The sequence below is a fragment of the Coregonus clupeaformis genome, chromosome 31 (assembly GCF_020615455.1).
Source record: "Coregonus clupeaformis isolate EN_2021a chromosome 31, ASM2061545v1, whole genome shotgun sequence".
NCBI lineage: Eukaryota > Metazoa > Chordata > Actinopteri > Salmoniformes > Salmonidae > Coregonus > Coregonus clupeaformis.
Window position 1 is genome coordinate 6335573 of NC_059222.1, and position 24382 is coordinate 6359954.

Consider the following 24382-nt stretch of genomic DNA (forward strand, 5'->3'; position numbering starts at 1 on the left):
AGCTAACCCCAGGTGCGCTAGCAGCATCAGCGGACAGGAATGAGGGGCATTCCACCAGTCGTGTACCTTGTTCACATACTGTGACCAGCCAAACAGAAATGCCTGCTTTTACTGGGCTGCCATGACAATCAGTCAGTTAGTCATGTGCCTGCCTGCATGGTCCCCAGTGGCTGTGACTAATAGCCACCCAGCCAGCCAGCCCCCCACTGCTGCCTAGGACAGGCCCATGTGTGGGTGTCTATCAGGTAGGCTATGGCCCTGCCTCCCTACATGACTCCCTGCCTGCCTGACTAACTGCCACACTCCAGGGGAAAGCGGCCCGCCGCTCCAATTTCTTATTATAGCATTGGCTGGCTGCAGGGAGAAGGGCGACGGAAGGAACTGACACGAGAGACCGTTTGGATCTGGGTTGGAAGCTGGGTTGCTAGGGGGAGAGACCCTCCTGTTGATACCCTGTGACCTTATTCTGGGAGAGGTGAGTGGCTGGCTACAGATAGCAATAGGGAAATGCACTCGGATTGCACTCTACTTTTAAATCATTCCATAAGTGCTGATGGCGATGTAAAATAATCTCTCCAAAACAATGTAGGGACTTTCCCTCTCTAAGAGGGATACAGCATCCAGTATATTCTGTCAAACCATCTAGGTTTATTGTCTAACATTTAGATAAAAGTATGTGTCACCCTAGCTTGCAAACAGAAAAGTCAAACATGTCTCCAATTTTCCTTGAAATACTGCTTTTTCAAAGATACAATACTTCCCTGTCTCTATACTTTCTGCAACAACCCTTTACTCTGTATCTGTCAAAAGGCATTGAATACACTTTTTCCAGCCTCTAGAATCACATTGGACCTTGCTTGCTGCCAGTAACAGGTTTTGGCCTGACATTTGACTGATTAGCTGAGATATGGAAGGTGTGACAGAACGAGAGGCAGGCCATTACTGTATGAAATACAATGTGACAAAAATAGACCTGCTTAAATAGAGCACATTGGTACAGTAAGGAGCGAATACAATAAGAGTGTCTATGGAAAATAGTATGGGAAGAATGTCTTAATGACAGGAACGAAAGGCAATAATCTTCATTGGAGTATTATAATCTAAATCTGTCTGCAGGATTTCAGCATATTACACTTTTTAATGGCATGATGTGTATTATAATCAACTCCTAATTATTATCAAATACCCAAGGTCAAGAAATGTTTGAACTCAATTGAGAAAAGTCAACTAGATACAGTATCTCTCACTTCAATCTCACTGAAACAACAGCAGCTTCAGTGACAAAGACAGACCACACAGCTGATCCCAGACAGTAAACAAAGCATGGACAGTGTGTGTGGGAAAACCAGCACTAACCCATCGTGGTAATCAGATGCCATTTGCCTCTCATTCTACGCTTTAATGAGTGTGACACTTGTGTTGGTGATGCAATTAGCTATTTTTGATACCTTGTTTGCATGGAGAGACCATGGGAGAGACAAGTGAGTTACGGGCCAAAAGTTAGCTAGGCACTAATCCACAACCCCATGAGGCCACCAGTAGCTAGAGACTGTCTCCACCACTCAACCGCTCACATGAATAGCCACTGTTAGTCTTTGAAGGCGCCTAAAGGCAAAGCTAGAGGGCTGCTATGGGCCCATGCTCCTAGATACTAAAATTAGCCAATGAGTGTTTCCATTTCATGGGCCTGCTGCCACTTGACACCAACATGGTTACTCCAATATGTGAGATAGATAGCTGCTTCCTGTGTTACTACTCAGTTTGGCCACACCGGCTTCTGCGTCTATTTCGGTATAGCCACTTTTCCATGGTCAACTTTTAGTGTCCTTTGCCCTGCTGCATTGACCACATGGATCTCAGGGCTTGAGTAAGTTCAAGGACTTATCTTTGGTTATTTCTTTATTACAGCAAAACTTTTTTCCTGCTTGTAAAATTGTAAAGTTGTTGTTACTCACGCCTACGTTTTTTATGCAGGTGCCGTGGATTCATCTCTCTACCCCAAACATGGAATACACAATCAAAAGGTAAAGCAGCATTTTATCTTCATATATGGTAATAACTGTCCAATGCATGGACATGTGAGGGGATGATTGGATCACACAGTCAGGATCCTTTTTTATGTTTGGGGTGAAGAGCTCACAATGTGGACCTTCTACAGTAATACCTAAACATCACATATGGCACAGGTACATAACAAACATAATGTCATCCTTTTACTGTCAATATTCAATACTTTTAGTTTTTATGATATCATATGCACACACACACACACACACATACATATATATATATATATATATATATATATATATATATATATATACTACCGTTCAAAAGTTTGGTGTCACTTAGAAATGTCCTTGTTTTCCATGAAAACATACATGAAATCTGTTTGAATAGGAAATATAGCAAAATGAATAGGACATGTAGTCATTGACAAGGTTAAAAATAATGATTTTTAATTGAAATAATAATTGTCCTTCAAACTTTGCTTTCGTCAAAGAATCCTCCATTTGCAGCAATTACAGCCATGCAGACCTTTGGCATTCTAGCTGTCAATTTGTTGAGGTAATCTGAAGAGATTTCACCCCATGCTTCCTGAAGCACCTCCCACAAGTTGGATTGGCCTGATGGGCACTTCTAACGTACCATACGGTCAAGCTGCTCCCACAACAGCTCAATAGGGTTGAGATCTGGTGACTGTGCTGGCCACTCCATTATAGCCAGAATACCAGCTGACTGCTTCTTCCCATAATAGTTATTGCATAGTTTGGAGCTGTGCTTTGGGTCATTGTCCTGTTGTAGGAGGAAATTGGCTCCAATCAAGCGCCGTCCACAGGGTATGGCATGGTGTTGCAAAATGGAGTGATAGCCTTCCTTCTTCAAGATCCTTTTTACCCTGTACAAATCTCCCACTTTACCACCACCAAAGCACCCCCAGACCATCACATTGCCTCCACCATGCTTGACAGATGGCATCAAGTACTCCTCCAGCATCTTTTCATTTGGTCTGCGTCTCACAAATGTTCTTCTTTGTGATCCGAACACCTCAAACTTCGATTCGTCTGTCCATAACACTTTTTTCCAATCTTCCTCTGTCCAGTGTCTGTGTTCTTTTGCCCATCTTAATCTTTTCTTTTTATTGGCCAGTCTGAGATATGGCTTTTTCTTTGCAACTCTGCCTAGAAGGTCAGCATCCCGGCGTCGCCTCTATACTGTTGACGTTGAGACTGGTGTTTTGCGTGTACTATTTAATGAAGCTGCCAGTTGAGGACCTGTGAGGCGTCTGTTTCTCAAACTAGACACTCTAATGTATTTGTCCTCTTGCTCAGTTGTGCACAGGGGCCTCCCACTCCTCTTTCTATTCTGGTTAGAGCCAGTTTGCGCTGTTCTGTGAAGGGAGTAGTACACAGCGTTGTACGAGATCTTCAGTTTCTTGGCAATTTCTCGCATGGAATAGCCTTCATTTCTCAGAACAAGAGTAGACTGTTTCAGAAGAAAGTTTTTTGTTTCTGGCCAGTTTGAGCCTGTAATCAAATCCACAATTGCTGATGCTCCAGATACTCAACTAGTCTCAAGAAGGCCAGTTTTATTGCTTCTTTAATCAGCACAACAGTTTTCAGCTGTGCTAACATAATTGCAAAAGGGTTTTCTAATGATCAATTAGCCTTTTAAAATGATAAACTTGGATTAGCAAACACAACGTGCCATTGGAACACAGAACTGATGGTTGCTAATAATGGGCCTCTGTACGCTGTGACGTCACGAGAGGCTACACAGCTTTCAGCGGGATTGCTCAAGTAGTGCAAGGAGACAAGGTTCAAACAAAACAAGGATTTTATTATAGGTCTTGGGAAATTAACGAAAATATAACAAAATTCTGTTCTCTTGTGGCTCTTTAAGGGTTAACAGTTCAGGGATGTCTCTTCCACATCCAAAATCATAATTCTCACTCGCTCAGATAACTTTTCCCCAGCCTTACTGTAGTCCACGTTGCAGCTAGTGGCCAACCCAGCAAAAAGTCCTTCCAAATGTCTCTCACGTATTTCCACAGGTGCATATATCCAAAGGTGAGTATTTCCCAAAGGTAAGTATCTCCAAATCCTTATATTCCTCATGGAAGTGGACGTGCAGCACTCTTGTCCTCCAGAGAGCCCAGGTTGGAGACTGTGTCTCTTCCCTTCCCAAACCTTCAGCTCATCAGCTCCTCATTTGTTTCAGCTGCGTGGGAAGATTGGCCATAGAGGGTGGAGTTCCCGACCATACCAGCAGATGGAGCCATAGCTGTCTGGGTTTGCAGCCACCTCAGGGGGATGTAACGTCCCTCCAGGACACAGCCTCTCGTGACATCACACATCCCCCCTCCTCGGGACCGACGTCCTCGTCGGGTAAAGGCAGCGAAGAAGGCATCACGCCGGGAGAGGGCGTCCGCATTGCCGTGGTGCTTGCCAGACTGCTCTCTCTTCAACTCCTCCAATTCTAGGACCAGGGACTCAGCCTCCTGTTGTCTCTCCTTGAGTTTCTTACTGAACGCATCAGCCTTGGTTTTAGCAGAGTTTAGCTTCTGTTGAGCAGCTTTCAGTTCCTTCTCTCTCTCTGCCTCCGCATTCTTCATCTTGTTCTCCAACACCTTGTACTTCTCCTCTGCCTTCTTCTGGACCTCCTTACTACTGCGCAGGGTCTCCTCACACTCCTCGATGGTCCTGCGCAGCCTCTCCAGCTCCTCCTGTTGCTTAGGGAAGGAGCTCTGTTGGAGTTTAGCCTGGAGGATATCTAACTCTTCTGTCTTCATGTCTAACTGTTGCTTTAACAAACGATACCTCTCAGCGGTCCCCTTCAGACCAGACAGTTCTTTGTCCAGATTCTGTAGCTCCGTCTCTGTGTCGGTCTGGGCACCTGCCATCCCTATCAGAGCCCGGGCGGGAGTGAGTAACTCGGAGGATTGCACCGGAGCCTTCCCAGGATGAGTCTTGCCTCTCCGTTTCCGAGGTACTCGGGTTATCCTCTCCTGAGACTCTCTCCAGAGTGGGTAAAAGGCTGGGCAGTCTCGTCCAATTAGGACAGGGACGGGAGGAATCAACCACCCCCGCCGTCATGTGTATGGTTCCCCGTGTGCTGGTCATTGTAAGTTCAGTAATGGGGTATTCTCTGGTGTCCCCATGGACACAGGAAACTGGGAGGACTTTCCCGGGGGTCAGACACGTTGGGCCCACCAAATCCTTACGCACCAGGGTGGCCCGGCTACCAGAATCCAGTAAGGCCTCCACATCATGGTGATTCACAGTTACCGGGCAGGTGGGGGGGTCGATCTGGGCCGCCATCTACGACTCCCAAGAGCGAGGCAAACGGTGTGTGGGTGCTGAGCTGGAGGACTCCGCAGTGGGCATAGGTTCATCGGCTGGTTTCCCACACTGCCAGGAGATATGTCCCATCTCCCCACACCGGTAACACTGTCGAGTTTCCCCCCTCCTGGTGTACTCTTCTTGGACCCGCCGGGTTTCTGGCTCCCCCTGGAGCCGGGATAAGTCCTGACGTGGCTGGGTTCGAGACCTTGGGGTCCTTTGGACGGGTTCTTCCCATTTGTGGTGGGGCCGCCCTCCTGGGGTCTTTTCGGGGAAGCATTCAGCATCTCCGCTGTGGCCTGGTACTTTTCCACAGCTTCCACGGTCAGATCAGCCGTGGTCAAGGCCTGTTGACTGATGAACCGTTTTGCCTCATAAGGCAGGGCGCGTAGGTAACGATCCACCACAACGGCCTCCACCACCGCCGCTGCTGTATTCCTCTGCGGATCCAGCCATTTCCTTGCGATTCGGACAAGTTCATGCATCTGCGCCCGAGGAGGTTGGTCTGGTTGGAAGGTCCAGCTGTGAAAGCGCTGGGCCATACCAAACTTTGTGAGTCCATATCTGCTGAGGATCTCAGACTTCAGGGCATCATAGTCAGTAACCTGGTCAGGGCCCAGGTCCCGGACAGCATTCAGCGATTCCCGGTTAGAAAGGGGGCTAACAGACCAACCCACTGTTGCTTGGGCCAGGCTTCCCTAGTGGCCGTGGCCTCAAATGCATGCAGGTATGCCTCAATGTCATCGGTAGCTCCCATCTTAGATATAAAGTCACTTGCCTTTATTGGGCGGGTATTTTTGGACCACCCTCTGTCTCTGCAACTGCAATTCCTCTGCCTTCAGAAGGTTGGCTTTTCTTTTGCTCCTCCAAGAGAGCCACGTTTGCTTGCATCTGGGCTTGCTGGCCAGCAACAAGGGCTTTCAATATGTCCTCCATTTCAGTCGGCGGGGAGCCTACGGCCAACTTGGAAAACTGGGTGATCAAACCGTCGGTATCCTCCTCTGACATGCACTATTAACGCTTGAGCGTGCCCGTATTCTCCACCATCTGTGACGTCACGAGAGGCTACACAGCTTTCAGCGGGATTGCTCAAGTAGTGCAAGGAGACAAGGTTCAAACAAAACAAGGATTTTATTATAGGTCTTGGGAAATTAACGAAAATATAACAAAATTCTGTTCTCTTGTGGCTCTTTAAGGGTTAACAGTTCAGGGATGTCTCTTCCACATCCAAAATCATAATTCTCACTCGCTCAGATAACTTTTCCCCAGCCTTACTGTAGTCCACGTTGCAGCTAGTGGCCAACCCAGCAAAAAGTCCTTCCAAATGTCTCTCACGTATTTCCACAGGTGCATATATCCAAAGGTGAGTATTTCCCAAAGGTAAGTATCTCCAAATCCTTATATTCCTCATGGAAGTGGACGTGCAGCACTCTTGTCCTCCAGAGAGCCCAGGTTGGAGACTGTGTCTCTTCCCTTCCCAAACCTTCAGCTCATCAGCTCCTCATTTGTTTCAGCTGCGTGGGAAGATTGGCCATAGAGGGGTGGAGTTCCCGACCATACCAGCAGATGGAGCCATAGCTGTCTGGGTTTGCAGCCACCTCAGGGGGATGTAACGTCCCTCCAGGACACAGCCTCTCGTGACATCACAATGCCTATATAGATATTCCATTAAAATTAGCCGTTTCCAGCTACAATATCCATTTACAACATGAACAATGTCTACACTGTATTTCTGATCAATTTGATGTTCTTTTATTGGACAAATATCAATCAATTTAATAAACCAACTGAAGCTTTTTTTTAAATGTAAAAAAAAAATATATATATATAAATTTTGCACTTTTTATGAAAATTATGAGGCGCAACTTTTAAGACAGTGTTTGTAATGTTGCTGCAGTAATGTTACATTTACTGTATATTACTGTACACATAATGCATATTCCTGTACATTTACTGTATATTACTGAATAGTTACCTTGGGGGTGTGATAGGTGTGATAGATAGCCTCTGTGCTGTATTTCCTCTGCTATAAAATAAACCAACCAGATGCTGGGAAATCACCCTGTCTCTCTAACTGGTATCACATTATAAGCACTGGAAAATAGCTTACTGCCGGCCAAATTCTCCTGGAAAGGTGATGCATTCTTTCATCTTAACTCATGAATATCAGTTATAGTTACTTAATACAGTATATTGTTTTATATCGAGAGCAAAGTACTGAAAATATACAGTGAGGGAAAAAAGTATTTGATCCCCTGCTGATTTTGTATGTTTGCCCACTGTCAAAGAAATTATCAGTCTATAATTTTAATGGTAGGTTTATTTGAACACTGAGAGACAGAATAACAACAAAAAAATCCAGAAAAAAATGCATGTCAAAAATGTTATAAATTGATTAGCATTTTAATGAGGGAAATAAGTATTTGACCCCCTCTCAATCAGAAAGATTTCTGGCTCCCAGGTGGCTTTTATACAGGTAACAAGCTGAGATTAGGAGCACACTCTTAAAGGGAGTGCTCCTAATCTCAGCTTGTTACCTGTATAAAAGACAACTGTCCACAGAAGCAAACTCTCCACCATGGCCAAGACCAAAGAGCACTCCAAGGATGTCAGGGACAAGATTGTAGACCTACACAAGGCTGGAATGGGCTTCAAGACCATCGCCAAGCAACGAATGATTGAAATCCTGCAGCGCCCGCAAGGTCCCCCTGCTCAAGAAAGCACATATACATGCCCGTCTGAAGTTTGCCAATGAACATCTGAATGATTCAGAGGAGAACTGGGTGAAAGTGTTGTGGTCAGCTGAGACCAAAATGGAGCTCTTTGGCATCAACTCAACTCGCCGTGTTTGGAGGAGGAGGAATGCTGCCTATGACCCCAAGAACACCATCCCCACCATCAAACATGGAGGTGGAAACATTATGCTTTGGGGGTGTTTTTCTGCTAAGGGGACAGGACAACTTCACCACATCAAAGGGAACGATGGAGGGGCCATGTCCCGTCAAATCTTGGGTGAGAACCTCCTTCCCTCAGCCAGGGCATTGAAAATGGGTCGTGGATGGGTATTCCAGCATGACAATGACCCAAAACACACGGCCAAGGCAACAAAGGAGTGGCTCAAGAAGAAGCACATTAAGGTCCTGGAGTGGCCTAGCCAGTCTCCAGACCTTAATCCCATAGAAAATATGTGGAGGGAGCTGAAGGTTCGAGTTGCCAAACGTCAGCCTCGAAACCTTAATGACTTGGAGAAGATCTGCAAAGAGGAATGGGACAAAATCCCTCCTGAGATGTGTGCAAACCTGGTGGCCAACTACAAGAAACGTCTGACCTCTGTGATTGCCAACAAGGGTTTTGCCACCAAGTACTAAGTAATGTTTTGCAGAGGGGTCAAATACTTATCCCTCATTAAAATGCAAATCAATTTATAACATTTTTGACATGCGTTTTTCTGGATTTTTATGTTGTTATTCTGTCTCTCACTGTTCAAATAAACCTATCATTAAAATTATAGACTGATTATGTCTTTGTCAGTGGGCAAACATATAAAATCAGCAGGGGATCAAATACTTTCTTCCCTCACTGTACTGTATATGTCTGACTTTGGTCAAGTTGTGATGACCGTCCGAAGAGCTAGGCCTATAAATGGCTGGATAACTGTCATTGATCTTGGCATGATCTTTGAACTTGGACATGAATCTGAATAATGTCTCTTCTCTGCTTTTGAATCAAGTTTTACTCAGGGTGTTATATTGAATACAACTCTAAGGCCTATTCTATACATTCAGTACCCTCACTATGTTTGTGTGTATATTTATCTCAGTCAGCTGTAGCTACCTTTAAGGAGTGTCCCAGTTTTGTATTAACAGTAAAGAGTTGACAAATATGCCAACTGTTAAGCTCCCAGGTCATAATATCGAAATGGGTTAATGAGCTATTCTAGGCACTCACCCAGATAGCTAAACTAAGCTAAGCAGCTGCTGCAAAGTGCACTGTGAATGATGCCGTGATATAAGGGCATTCTCAGTGCCCCATGTAAACTTAGTCTGCATCTAAAGTGTTTAAAGAGCATTGTGGGTGTGATTTGCTTATACAGTGCCTTCGGAAAGTACTCAGTCCCCTTGACTTTTCACACATTTTATTACGTTACAGCCTTATTCTAAAATGTGTATATATATATATATATATATATATATTAATCCTCAGCAGTCTTCACACAATACCCCATAATGACAGAGTGAAAACAGGTTTTTAGAAATTGTTGCAAATATAAAAAAACAAAAAAACCAGAAATACCTTATTTACATAAGTATTCAGACCCTTTGCTATGAGACTCGAAATTGACATGTTTCTACAACTTGATTGGAGTCCACCTGTGGTAAATTCAATTGATGGGACATGATTTGGAAAGGTACACACCTGTCTATATAAGGTCCCACAATTGACAGCGCGTGTCAGAGCAAAACCCAAGCCATGAGGTCGAAAGAAATTGTCCGTAGAGCTCCGAGACAGGATTGTGTCGAGGCACAGATCTCGGGAAGGGTACCAAAACATTTCTGCAGCATTGAAGGTCCCCAAGAACACAGTGGCCTCCATTATTCTTAAATGGAAGAAGTTTGGAACCACCAAGACTCCTCCTAGAGCTGGCCGTCCAACCAAACTGAGCAATCGGGGGAGAAGGGCCTTGGTCAGGGAGGTAACCAAGAACCCGATGGTCACTCTGACAGAGCTCTAGAGTTCCTCTGTGGAGATGGGAGAACCTTCCAGAACAACAACCATCTCTGCAGCACTCTACATTTTAGTCATTTAGCAGACGCTCTTATCCAGAGCGACTTACAGTTAGTGAGTGCATACATTTTTCATACTGGCCCCCCATGGGAATCGAACCCACAACCCTGGCGTTGCAAGCGCCATGCTCTACCAACTGAGCTACACGAGACTCTACCAATCAGGCCTTTATGGTAGAGTGGCCAGACGGAAGCCATTCCTCAGTAAAAGGCACATGAAAGCCCGCTTGGAGTTTGCCAAAAGGCACCTAAAGACTCTCAGATCATGAGAAACAAGATTCTCTGGTTTGATGAAACCAAGATTTAATTATTTGGCCTGAATGCCAAGCATCACGTCTGGAGGAAACCATCCCTATGGTGAGGCATGGTGGTGGCAGCATCATGCTGTTTGGATGTTTTTCAGCGGCAGGGACTGGATCGAGGGAAAGATGAACGGAGCAAAGAACAGAGAGATCCTTGATGAAAACCTGCTCCAGAGTGCTCAGGACCTCAGACTGGAGCGACGGTTCACTTTCCAACAGGACAACAAACCCTAAGCACACAGCCAAGACAACGCAGGAGTGGCTTCGGAACAAGTCTCTGAATGTCCTTGAGTGGCCCAGCCAGAGCCCGGACTTGAACCCGATCCAACATCTCTGGAGAGACCTGAAAATAGCTGTGCAGCAACGCTCCCCATCCAACCTGACAGAGCTTGAGAGGATCTGCAGAGAAGAAGGGGAGAAACTTCGCAAATACAGGTGTGCCAAGCTTGTAGCGTCATACCCAAGAAGACTCAAGGCTGTAATCGCTGCCTAAGGTGCAAAGTACTGAGTAAAGGGTCTGAATACTTATGTAAAAATAAATTTGCAAAGATTTCTGGGGTATTGTGTGTAGTTTGATGAGGAAAAAAACTAAATTGAATCCATTTTAGAATAAGGCTGTAACATAATCAAAATGTGAAAAAGGTCAAGGGGTCTGAATACTTTCCGAATGCACTGTATATGCTTGACCATCAATCACAATATGAAAATATTTAATAAGTAAAGTACTGTATGTCCATTGTGAAGGTCACCACATGTAACATACTAATGCGCTAGCAACATGCTACCCACATTTTTGTACACAAACCTATGCTGGTTTATAGGAATGGAGCAAACAATAATAGTGATTACAATGTGATGGCCTTCTCCGATAATAATGGCCATATATAGATAGAGACTAGCATGTAGATACAGGGCAGTACAGGGCATAATGGACATTAGCTCCTATAAAATCTCAGTTTTGACATAGTGTCAAAAGTACTTTATTCTCATGCTTTTCATAGCTATGGTCATGCTTGGTGTTTAGTAAAGGGCCTAGAAGCATCCTCCTTTCCTTAAAATAGCCTGCGGTATGGAATGTGTTTGGGGTGTACATAGCGACGAGATAGTTGAGTTCACACATGTCATATACACAAAGGTCAGAGAGAAATATATGGTATGCCAAAGAATTTATAGTGCTATCAAAATAGACAGTCTTTTTTATAATCGCATAAAAGAAATACCACAACGTCTAGCTGGTAATGTATTAAAATTATTAGGCTGATGAAATGAAAACTCTTGCTTCTCAAAAAAAAAAGAACTTTCCTCTGGCAAATACTATACATGCTTCCCTATACAATCTGTATAAAGCAATGAAGTTATGAAGTTCAAGTGTTTCCTCTTTGATTGTGACGCTGTATCTTTTTCCCAGGAAGATGGTGAGCTGACCAAACTGGGGACCATACAGACTCAACCATCTACAACCTACTGCCAAGGTGTGACAGGTGTCAACCATCAGCCTTCACCATGACCTGCATGGAGAAGCGTCAACACGTGAGCCACCGGAGCACAATGCTCCACCACCGCTTCCCCAACGGCTTCACTGAGATCTTCATGGACGAGACGGACCGAGAGGTCAGCACGCTCACCGACCGCGCCTTCCGGAGCCTGTGCATCGGAGATGAGGCTGCCTACAATGATGAGTTCTCATACGGATACCCTTTCAGCTGTCACAAGCCCCTAGTGGAGGAGCCCCTGAAAAGGACTAAAGACACTGGTAAAAAGCATCAAATCAATGGTGCCATTGACACTCAACCCTGGAAGCAGCAGAAGGGCATGTCCAATGTGACACTCCTCAAGGCATTTAGTGCTACAGAGGAGAACTGTGAGGGCATGCTGATTAAAAACTGTGATTTTAAGGACACTAACGGGGACTCGTGGGATATGTCGGCCCTCCTCAGCATCGAAAGGGAACTATCGGAATTCTCCTCGGATTATAACAACCTCATAGCCAAGAAATCAGGCAAGGATACAAAGTCCTCCAAGACAAAAAACTGCAAATCCAACTTCAAGCTGCGGAAGCTGAACATCAAAAACTTTTTCCTCCACAGCGAGTTCAGCCCATTCCAATCGTGGAGGGATTTTAACCGCTTTCCATTCGGCCAGGAAGACATCACCTCCATTCTCCATGTGGTGGACAACCTCCCTAAATGGTACGACTCCCCTTTATACAAAGAGCTGACTGAGGCACATAGAATAGAAACTCTGCGTGCAGAGGAGATGGAGCAGCAGTGCCAGAAACCAGTCGAACCCCCTCCTCCTCCTCCTCCTCCTCCTCGTCCTCCACCTAAGGTTCTGCCAAAACCCTCTGCCCTTGAGAAGAGGTGTGCATCAGACACCTCTTCTCAGGGTGAAACCAGCACCCCCTGGAGAAGAAACAGAGTGAGAGCCAAGAGTGCTGTGCCTGTCAACCAACCAGGAGTATTTTGCCCTCCCACTGAAACCCCCAAACCGGTGGAGGAGAGTCCTCTGCCATATAAAAAGGAAGTAAAGTCGGTAAAGGTGAAAGAAGTGGAGGAGCCGTGCTCTTTGACCTCTACTCCATTCAGCATTTCTCAGCTGATGACACCCATAATACCTTCCAGACAGGCCACAGACACATCAGAGATCCTGTCAGTAGTGCTCTCTCCCTCTCTCCTTGATCTCCCCCGCCTAGACTTAGAGCATGTGTCGCCAGTCAAATCAAGGTCGACCCCCGAGGTCTTCAAACGAAATAGCTACAAATCCATTGCGTCCAGTTTGTTGTTCAACCTAAAGGATAACAGAAAGAGGGTCAAGAGCAGGTACAGCCCACCAAAGTTCAAAACCGAACAGGCGGATCGTCGTACTCTGTCTCCAAAGCTGCTGGAACAGAGACTACTCAAACATGCACAAGCTCCTTCTGACGTTACAGCCTCTGGCTTCAGTACACCTGCCATTCTAGCCTCCGGTTTAAGTACACCTGCCATTTTATTAGATGGACTGCCTATCTGTAGCCCTGTTGTTTCGGAATCTAGCAATGCTGGTCTAAGGAAATATCTAGATTCTGATATATCAGACGATTACTTAATATCCAACTTATTGCAAACCAAAAGAGAGGCTGCGGGTAGCAGGAGCCCCGGGTCTTCCTTTTCACACTCAAAGATGAACAAGAGCCCTCTGACTAAGAAACAAATGTACCCAACTCTGAACTTGTACAAGAGTCCTGCAGAGCCAGAGATTAAACACTTCTCACCGTCAGTGAATAAGGATACTTTGTCCATTACCACACCAAACAAAGGGCTTTCTCCAAATATTACAGACAACACAAAAGACCGTCCTACTACACAAAAGGAAGGGATTTCTCCGAATATATCAGAAAAGCCAGCAAAAGAGATGTCGGAGCTAAAGAAGAAAGGCATTGGTGACCAGCCTGTACATACAAGAACGAATAGGGAAGCATTACCTACACCACAAAACAAAGTGTTGTCTCCAAATATAACAGACAATGCGAAACAGCCAACAAAAGACACAGTGGAATTTAAGGAAAAACATATCGATGAACAGACTGCAAATTCAAGAGAAGCCATCACAGCTACTAGGGACACATTAATAACAGCCCAAAATAATAAAATGCTGTCCTCAAATAGAACAGACAACACCAATAGGTCAACAAAGGACATGACAGAGTTAAATGTCAAAGACACTGTTGAAGAGGTTATGAGAGCCGGTATGGAAGCAATATTTACCACCCGAAACAAACTATTCTCTCCCAATAGAACAGAAGCTGTAGAAGCATTAACCAATAAGAACAACATCGTCAAAACAGAGGCCCCTCAAGTGAAAGATGAAAAAGGAATTGTAGTAGAGGATAGACATTCATTTTATTCATTTTCAGTGCGAAGGCCAAGCTACAGACAGCTAGAGCCACAGACAACAAGTGAAATATATCCAATAGAAAACATAATCACCAATGGATTTATAGAAAGTGCAGAAAAAGAGAAAGAAAGTATTGTGGCAGGAAAAGAGAAGGAGCCTGTTAAAAAGCAAGGCAGGTTTAAACATATATTTTCAGCGAGACAGAACAACTACATTAAAAGCCAAAGATATGCAATGATGGAGAATGGTGATAAAGAGGACGATGAGGAAGATTTAGAACCTAAAATGGAGGTGAATAATAAGAAAGACATGGATAAAGAAGTGCAGTATACAGAGAAGTCAGTGCACAAAGAAATTAAAGATAGTGAACATATAATAAGTGACTTACATGCACTTAAAGAGCTGGAGATGGCTAGATTGGGTGGACGCCATATCAAGGACGGTGAGAATTTGAAGCCCAAACCAGTGATAGATGGGGAGGCAAAGGCGAAAAACTATTTAATTTCAAGGGAGCTTAGGAACATCAAAAGGGGTATTCTTTCTATGCGAGGAAACACATTCGCTAAAAAAGAGGTATTTGCGAATAAAGAGAAGGAGCAAACTAAGCATGATGTGTTCTCAAAGATAGACAACAACGTTGTTATCAACAAATCTTTGATCAATGACAATTACGACAAGGCTAAAATGGCACTTGAGGAAATCATATCGGATAGAGCAGAGAAACGTAAAAATAAAGTATTTAATAATAAAGAACAGGACAACAATCGAGTCCCTGATGAGAACCCTGATGATAGTTATAATGTTGGAGCTAGACAGCATTCTATCAGGACAGCAGCAGAGGGGAAACAAACGGAGGTGAGCGAGAGGCTAGGGGATCTGAGGGATCATCATCAGATGCAAGAAATGATATCCCAGACTGAGACAAAACTTGGTGAAAATCACAGATTAGGTGCCACAATCTATACTGAACAAAATAAACTTGCAACAAGATCTATCAGGGAGGAGCAAGTGCAAGGAACCATAATCAATAATGTCAATGACAAACAAAAATACAATATTAGATCCAGCAAATACTCAGCAGAGGAGAGTGATATATCTGTAGCTAAACAGTTCTCTGTTGAAACAAGAGATGACACCTCTAAAAATGGTGAGGTAGTCACAGAGGAGAGTCAACCAGATGAACCAGTTATCAAACCAAAGGTACCACGGAGGAGCAAGAAAGGGAACACTAAAAAAGAGGACAGCTCAGAGAAGGAGAAAGAATGTGCAAATGTTATGGATCTAATTGAGGAGGATATAAAGAACAAGGATATTTCAATTAGGGATAGTAAAAATTACAACATTCTACAAAAAGAGAACACACATGCAAGAGGCAATGTCTCAAATAGGGAGGCCCTTAATTCAAAGATAAAAGCTGATAAACAAACAGATGCACTTGAAACAGAGAAGACAGCTGAGCAAGAGAAGCGTTTTGTACAAAATAATCACCATATTGGTCTGCCAGGAGACTATTCAAAATATCCACATGAGGCAAATATCTGTTTTTCCCCCAGTGAAGAGAAGGAAAAAGAAATGAAGGCTCTATTAAATGAAAGGAAAACTAAAATACTTCCTCTGAAGAAACCCAAAGCAGAACAAATACAACACAATATTGAACACCAGGAACAACCGTGTGTGAGAAGGAAGGCCCCTTTAAAACCAAACAAAGATCATTCAAAACCGTCAAACCAAGTAAACATCAATACTGACGATGAATCAATTATGGAAAAAGATAGCATGAAAAAGATTCAAACAACTGAAGAGTCTGACAAATCAGCTAGGATTAGTGAAGATATTGTACATGTTGATGAAGGTATTAGAGAAACATTAGTGTCCCCGTTGTCAAATGGCAGTAGTATAAATCCAAGTCAACAGGATCAAACCAGTATGTCCTCGAAGTCATTGTATTTCTCTGTCGAAAGTTCATTGCAAAGAAACCTTGAAACTGACTCAAACATCTATCATTCTTTGGAGAATTTGATTGCAAAATTAGAGGAGGTTGAGGAAGGAGTAGAGGATGTGCCAGAATGTGTGAGAGGGGATTTGGAGAGGAGGACAGAAGTGGAGTATTACTCTGTAAGTGATAATGAAAATGAGGACATTGAAGACAAGCCATTAGTCCGTCCCAGGCGAGACAGAGAAATGTCCCTGAAGGAGGACAATGAGCCGAGAGTCAGAGAGATGGACAAAAGAGGATGGGTCCAGAGCCCGATGGACAACACAAACAATCAAACACCAACATCTCAGTCCAACGTCTCTTCACCCGTTCTGGGAAAACCGTCTCTATTCAAAGTGAAAGACAACACATTCAATCATCATGTCTCGCCTGTAACCAAGACAGTGAAACTGGTTCTACACAAGACAAACCATGGCCCTTTGCAGCATGCACCTTGGTCACCCAGGGAAAGCTTGAGTGGCTCTGAGAAAAGCGAGGAAGATCATCTCGATCATCTAAAAACGTCTATTGAAATACCGTCACCCTATCATGCCGCCACCACACCAGACAAACACTTCAAACCCAAAGAGACGGCATCTCCCCATTCTCCACACTCACTGCTGTCTCCCTCAAAACTAACCCCCGAGCACAGTCTGAAAGGCCAACGTGCGCCGTGGTCACCCAGGGAGAGCTTAAGTGGTTCTGAGAGGGGTGAGGAAGACCATCTTGAAATCTCTGAACTCCGTGCTGCTACCATCACACCAGACAAACACCTCAGACCCAGAGAGACTGCATCTCACCACTCTCCACACTCCCCACTGTCTCCCTCAAAACTGACCCCCCAAAACAGCCAAAAAGGCCAACAATACGGGTCTTTCCTCACAGTCACACAGGAATATAACGGACATTCAGGGCTGAGTCCATCGTCAGAAGGGGGGACAAGCACAATGGATACAGCTGATGACACCCCAGAAGTTTCCAAGGTGTCCAGCGAGAGGTCTGGTTCTGTCTGCAGCGGGAACGACACCCAAGGCCCCGGCAGACCCCCCATGGTTCCTCCCAAGTCAGAGAAGGCCCTCTTCAAAGCCATGAAGCTGACCACCAGGAGGATCCAAAAGGAAGAGAAGGAAAGTCAACCGCAAAAGAGCCGCAGTAGTAGTAAGAGCCGTAGTAGTAGAAGTGATCAAAACAAGGGTGATAAATCATTGGCGCAGAAAAGTAGTAGTAGTGATAGTAGTGAGAAACATCGTACTAGAGAGAAGCAACATCAGGAAAGGACAGAACACAGCAGCCGTAGCAGTGAGAAGCACAGCCATGGTGAATCGGAGCATCAAGGCCGTAGTAGTGAAAAGCAAAGGCACAATGAATCAGAGAGCCAGGCCCGTAACAGTGAGAAGCACCACAATGGTGTACCCGAACATCAGAGCCATAGCAGTGAGAAGCCCAGGCAAGAAAGAACAGAGCACAGCAGTCGTAGTAGTGAGAAGCACAGGCATGGGGAATGGAAGCGTCAAGAACGCAGCAGTGACAATCAGAGACATGCAGAATCCGAGCGTCAAAGCCGTAACAGTGACAAACAAAGTCAAGGCGAATCCGAGCGCCATAGGAGTGAGAAACAGAGCCGCGAGAAGCCAGAACAGAGATTCCGTAGCAGTGACAGAGACATTAGTGAGCATAAAAGTCAGAACGATGAGAGATCCATGACTGGGAGACAACAGCGCCATAGAGCTCAGAGCATGGACAGATACATTGGTAATAAAGCGGAAGAGAGAATTCATGAGACATCTCCTAGGGAAAGACTGGAGCCGAGGAGTCAGCGTATTGAGAAGTCCATTAGGGATGAGCTGTCTCAGAGGGGTCGAGCCCGAGAGAGATCCAACAGAGAGAAACTAGAACATAGAAACCATAGTGTTGATTCCTATGCCAGTGACGTTATAGACTTGACATCGCCTCACCCTAATCTATCCCGCCAGTCAAGTTACACCAGCCAGTTCTCTCGTCAGTCCAGCATCGAGCACCGTTATGCCTCCTTCCCCATGACCCAACGGAAGTTGTTGCAGGACCCAGACTCGGGGCAGTACTTCGTAGTCGACATGCCCGTCCAGGTCAAGACGAAGACCTTCTTTGATCCAGAAACTGGGAATTACGTGCAGCTACCAGTTCAACCTCCAGAAGGCCCTGTGCCTCAGGCCTCCACCATGGAGGTGATGAATGCACCAATGCTGCTCTACCAAGGTTCCTTTGTCCCAGTGCCTGTCTCATCCATCCCATCACATAAATCCACTGTCCATGCCTCACAGCTGGACCAGGAAGACTTTGAACAGACGCTAGAAAGGCAGCGGTATAAACACAACAACGAAGGCCATCCCTACCTAGAGCCAGTGTACGGCTCAAAGGATCACATGCTAGGGGAGTTCTTAGGCACTGAGGACCTCTATGACTGTATGAACTGATAGAGCTTTTATCAACTTTGTGAGAAAAGTTGAACAGTGTTGAAGTGGAGTGTTAATTTGCATTTGTGAATTTGTGATTCATACGAGCTACTGTAGAGTTAATATATAAATGGCATTTGGGAGTGTCTGATTTCAGGGATTTATGTATGATAAAGATATGATTCATAAATGTTTTTGATAGAAAATGACAGCATAAAGAAAAAGACATGGATGTTCTATGTACATATGTATTTTCACATGTAGACAGGAAGTTTGGTTGTAAATCTTGAGAGGATTTTTATGAATATAATTGAAGTGGTATTCCACCTCTTTTCATGAATTGTTGTAATCTTTTATTGATATGTAAAGTTTTGCTTTTTGAAACTTTTTTCCACAAAGCTGTTTGCCCACACAAATAACAAAATGTAGATAGATTTTTCTTTTTAATTAAATAAAAAGGATACACTATATTTTGATCTACGTTTCAGTAGTCAATACCAATATACATTTCGTTATTTTCACTCTAATATACAGTATGTACTGTTTTGCATGAACAAGTTCAAATATTTCATGCAACTGAAATATGAAAGTCGCATATTCTGTTTCATACTAATATCTAAATTCTTGAAATATCTATGAAATAAAAATGTATGGGATTTACATTTATTGTAAGTGGCAATAATTTATGTTTTTTAAAATGATTGAAAATACTTGGAGATACATGGAAATATGTTTGGCAGTATTTTGGATTTAATGGCTAGATAAAGCAGGGCTGCATTTTGTTGTTGTAAATCATTCCAATAAAAAAAATGTCTGAAGAACTGGGGTTATCCTTTGTTGTAGGTTCATAGTCTTGATGTTTAAAAAATATATATTTTCTACATTTCAAAAAGTGATTTTTATCCATTTTAAAAAGGCTTACCTTTTCATAGGTACCAGGACATGATGATTAGGCCTACACTGCACTTATTACACCACATTGTAATGCTTTTCCATTTAGTTTTGTTCATCCCAATTTATGGTGAGAGATATTTTACTGTGCATGCAAGATTGGTTTTTTAAATGTGAAACACAGCCCTCTGGCGTCATCTAGTGTGTATTGTTCATTACATTGAAGAGGGAAATCACAAACCTAGTGTATGATATAGCAAACAAACAACAAGATGAAACCACATTAGTAGGCCTACATGGTATAGTTACTAGGACATCAGACTTTCATATACTTACATATCTATCCCATAACAGTGTTTATTAATCCTGGTTCACATTTGTGTTTTTGCCCTAGCACTACACAGCTGATTCAAATGATTAACTCATCATCAAGCTTTTATGATTTGAATCAGGTATGTACAAAAATATAGGATCTTAATTTGAGCCAGCTTGCTACAGCAGAAAATAATCCTGCAGGAAATGTGAATTATTATGTGGATTATAATCAATATTTTTGTAGGGGTTGATACATTTGTCGTAAGGGAAAATCAAGTCTGAAATGTCAAAGTGGAAAGCCTTTTTTAACCTCAAATAAGCTACAAGTTTTAAATGTTTTTCCACAAAAAGTTATTCTGCAACAGGGTGATCAAATGAAGATCCTGTAGTGCTAAGGCAAAAGCAAAAAACTCTAGACCACCTGTACTCCACACACAGAGACGCGTACAAAGCTCTCCCTCGCCCTCCATTTGGCAAATCTGACCATAATTCTATCCTCCTGATTCCTGCTTAGAATAAAAAACTAAAGCAGGAAGCACCAGTGACTCGGTCAATAAAAAAGTGGTCAGATGAAGCAGATGCTAAGCTAGAGGACTGTTTTGCCAGCACAGACTAGAATATGTTCCGGGATTCTTCCAAAGGCATTGAGGAGTACACCACATCAGTCACTGGCTTTATCAATAAGTGCATCAATGACGTCGTCCCCACAGTGACTGTACATACAGTGGGGGAAAAAAGTATTTAGTCAGCAACCAATTGTGCAAGTTCTCCCACTTAAAAAGATGAGAGAGGCCTGTAATTTTCATCATAGGTACACGTCAACTATGACAGACAAAGTGAGATTTTTTTTCTCCAGAAAATCACATTGTAGGATTTTTTATGAATTTATTTGCAAATTATGGTGGAAAATAAGTATTTGGTCACCTACAAACAAGCAAGATTTCTGGCTCTCACAGACCTGTAACTTCTTCTTTAAGAGGCTCCTCTGTCCTCCACTCGTTACCTGTATTAATGGCACCTGTTTGAACTTGTTATCAGTATAAAATACACCTGTCCACAACCTCAAACAGTCACACTCCAAACTCCACTATGGCCAAGACCAAAGAGCTGTCAAAGGACACCAGAAACAACATTGAAGACCTGCACCAGGCTGGGAAGACTGAATCTGCAATAGGTAAGCAGCTTGGTTTGAAGAAATCAACTGTGGGAGCAATTATTAGGAAATGGAAGACATACAAGACCACTGATAATCTCCCTCGATCTGGGGCTCCACGCAAGATCTCACCCTGTGGGGTCAAAATGATCACAAGAACGGTGAGCAAAAATCCCACAACCACACGGGTGGACCTAGTGAATAACCTGCAGAGAGCTGGGACCAAAGTAACAAAGCCTACCATCAGTAACACACTATGCCGCCAGGGACTCAAATCCTGCAGTGCCAGACGTGGCCCCCTGCTTAAGCCAGTACATGTCCAGGCCCATCTGAAGTTTGATAGAGTGCATTTGGATGATCCAGAAGAGGATTGGGAGAATGTCATATGTTCAGATGAAACCAAAATAGAACTTTTTGGTAAAAACTCAACTCGTCATGTTTGGAGGACAAAGAATGCTGAGTTGCATCCAAAGAACACCATACCTACTGTGAAGCATGGGGGTGGAAACATCATGCTTTGGGGCTGTTTTTCTGCAAAGGGACCAGGACGACTGATCTGTGTAAAGGAAAGAATGAATGGGGCCATGAATCGTGAGATTTTGAGTGAAAACCTCCTTCCATCAGCAAGGGCATTGAAGATGAAACGTGGCTGGGTCTTTCAGCATGACAATGATCCCAAACACACCACCCGGGCAACGAAGGAGTGGCTTCGTAAGAAGAATTTCAAGGTCCTGGAGTGGCCTAGCCAGTCTCCAGATCTCAACCCCATAGAAAATCTTTGGAGGGAGTTGAAAGTCTGTGTTGCCCAGCGACAGCCCCAAAACATCACTGCTCTAGAGGAGATCTGCATGGAGGAATGGGCCAAAATACCAGCAACAGTGTGTGAAACCCTTGTGAAGACTTACAGAAAACGTTTGACCTGTGTCATTGCCAACAAAGGGTATATAACAAAGTATTGAGAATATTTTGTTATTGACCAAATACTTATTTTCCACCATAATTTGCAAATAAATTCATTAGAAATCCTACAATGTGATTTTCTGGAAAAAAAAATCTCATTTTGTCTGTCATAGTTGACGTGTACCTATGATGAAAATTACAGGCCTCTCTCATCTTTTTAAGTGGGAGAACTTGCACAATTGGTGGCTGACTAAATACTTTTTTCCCCCACTGTACATACCCCAACCAGAAGCCATGGATTACAGGCAACATCCGCACTGAGCTAAAGGGTAGAGCTGCCACTTTCAAGGAGCGGGACTCTAACCCGGAAGCTTATAAGAAATCCCACTATGCCCTCCCGGCGAACCATCAAACAGGCAAAGCGTCAATACAGGACTAAGATCGAATCGTACTACACCGGCTCCGACGCTCGTCGGATGTGGCAGGGCTTGCAAACTATTACAGACTATAAAGGGAAGCACAGCCACGAGCTGCCCAGTGACAATAGCCTACCAGACGAGCTAAATTACTTCTATGCTCGCTTCGAGGCAAGTAACACTGAAACATGCATGAGAGCATCAGCTGTTCCGGACGACTGTGTGATCACGCTTTCCGTAGCCGATGTGAGTAAGACCTTTAAACAGGTCAACATTCACAAGGCTGCAGGGCCAGACGGATTACCAGGACGTGTACTCTGAGCATGCGCTGACCAACTGGCAAGTGTCTTCACTGATATTTTCAACCTCTCCCTGTCTGAGTCTGTAATACCAACATGTTTGAAGCAGACCACCATAGTCCCTGTGCCCAAGAACACTAAGGTAACCTGCCTAAATGACTACCAACCTGTAGCACTCACGTCTGTAGCCATGAAGTGCTTTGAAAGGCTGGTCATGGTTCATATCAACACCATTATCCCATTATGCAACGCCAGGGTTGTGGGTTCGTTTCCCACAGGGGGCCAGTATGAAAATGTATGCACTAACTGTAAGTCGCTCTGGATAAGAGCGTCTGCTAAATGACTAAAATGTAAATGTAAAATGTGCATACCGCCCCAACAGATCCACAGATGATGCAATCTCTATTGCGCTCCTCACTGCCCTTTCACACACGGACAAAAGGAACACCTATGTGAGAATGCTATTCACTGACTACAGTTCAGCGTTCAACACCATAGTGCCCTCAAAGCTCATCACTAAGTTAAGGACCCTGGGACTAAACACCTCCCTCTGCAACTGGATCCTGGACTTCCTGACGGGCAGACCCCAAGTGGTAAGGGTAGGTAACAACACATCCGCCATGCTGATCCTCAACACGGGGGCCCCTCAGGGGTGCGTGCTCAGTCCCCTCCTGTACTCCCTGTTCACTCATGACTGCATGGCCAGGCATGACTCCAACAGCATCATTAACAGTGGTAGGCCTGATCACCGACAAAGACAAGACAGCCTGTACGGAGGAGGTCAGAGACCTGGCCGTGTGGTGCCAGGACATCAACGTGATCAAGACAAAGGAGATGATTGTGGACTACAGGAAAAAGAAGAGGACCTAGCACGCCCCCTTTGTCATCGACGGGGTTGTAGTGGAGCAGGTTGAGAGTTTCAAGTTCCTTGGTGTCCACATCACCAACAAACTAACATGGTCCAAGCACACCAAGACAGTCGTGAAGAGGGCACGACAAAACCTATTCTCCCTAAGGAGACTGAAAAGATTTGGCATGGGTCCTCAGATCCTCAAAAGGTTCTACAGCTGCACCATCGAGAGCATCCTGACTGGTTGCATCACTGCCTGGTATGGCAACTGCTCGGCCTCCGACCGCAATGCACTACAGAGGGTAGTGCCTACGGCCCAGTACATCACTGGGGCCAAGCTTCCTGCCATCCAGGACCTCTATACCAGGCGGTGTCAGAGGAAGGCCTTATAAATTGTCAAAAACTCCAGCCACCCTAGTCATAGACTGTTCTCTCTGCTACCACATGGCAAGCGGTACCGGAACGCCAAGTCTAGGTCCAAGAGGCTTCTAAACAGCTTCTACCCCCAAGCCATAAGACTCCCCCCCACCTTACGCTGCTGCCACTCTCTGTTTATTATCTATGCATAGTCATTTTAATAACTCTACCTACATGTACATATTACCTCAATTACCTCGACTAACCGATGCCCCCACACATTGACTCAGTAACGAAACCCCCTTTATATAGCACGGCTATTGTTATTTAATTGCTGCTCTTTAATTATTTGTTACTTTTATTTAAAAGGAAAAATAAACTACATAGACAGGACGTGATAAGTAAGTGGTCCTCTGTAGCTCAGCTGGTAGAGCACGGCGCTTGTAACGCCAAGGTAGTGGGTTCGATCCTCGGGACCACCCATACACAATAA

The 24382-nt window shown here is 44.3% G+C and overlaps 1 protein-coding gene across 6 annotated transcripts; it reads left to right on the forward strand.

Annotated features, from left to right (window-relative positions):
• The first annotated feature begins 372 nt into the window (after positions 1-372).
• Positions 373-19529, forward strand: LOC121547073. 6 transcript variants are annotated; one of them, XM_041858173.2, is made up of 3 exons: positions 373-475; positions 1975-2024; positions 11837-19529. In XM_041858173.2, exon 3 carries the CDS (start codon positions 11932-11934, stop codon positions 18727-18729), a length of 6798 nt encoding a protein of 2265 aa, XP_041714107.2. In that variant the 5' UTR covers positions 373-475; positions 1975-2024; positions 11837-11931; the 3' UTR covers positions 18730-19529. The 6 variants fall into 6 exon arrangements, 4 of the variants coding, with proteins under 4 accessions (XP_041714107.2, XP_041714109.2, XP_041714106.2 ...); XM_041858175.2 differs by having other exon boundaries at positions 11841-19529; XR_006657685.1 differs by lacking the exons at positions 373-475; positions 11837-19529 and adding exons at positions 1776-1867; positions 6857-6890.
• Positions 19530-24382: the final 4853 nt, after the last annotated feature.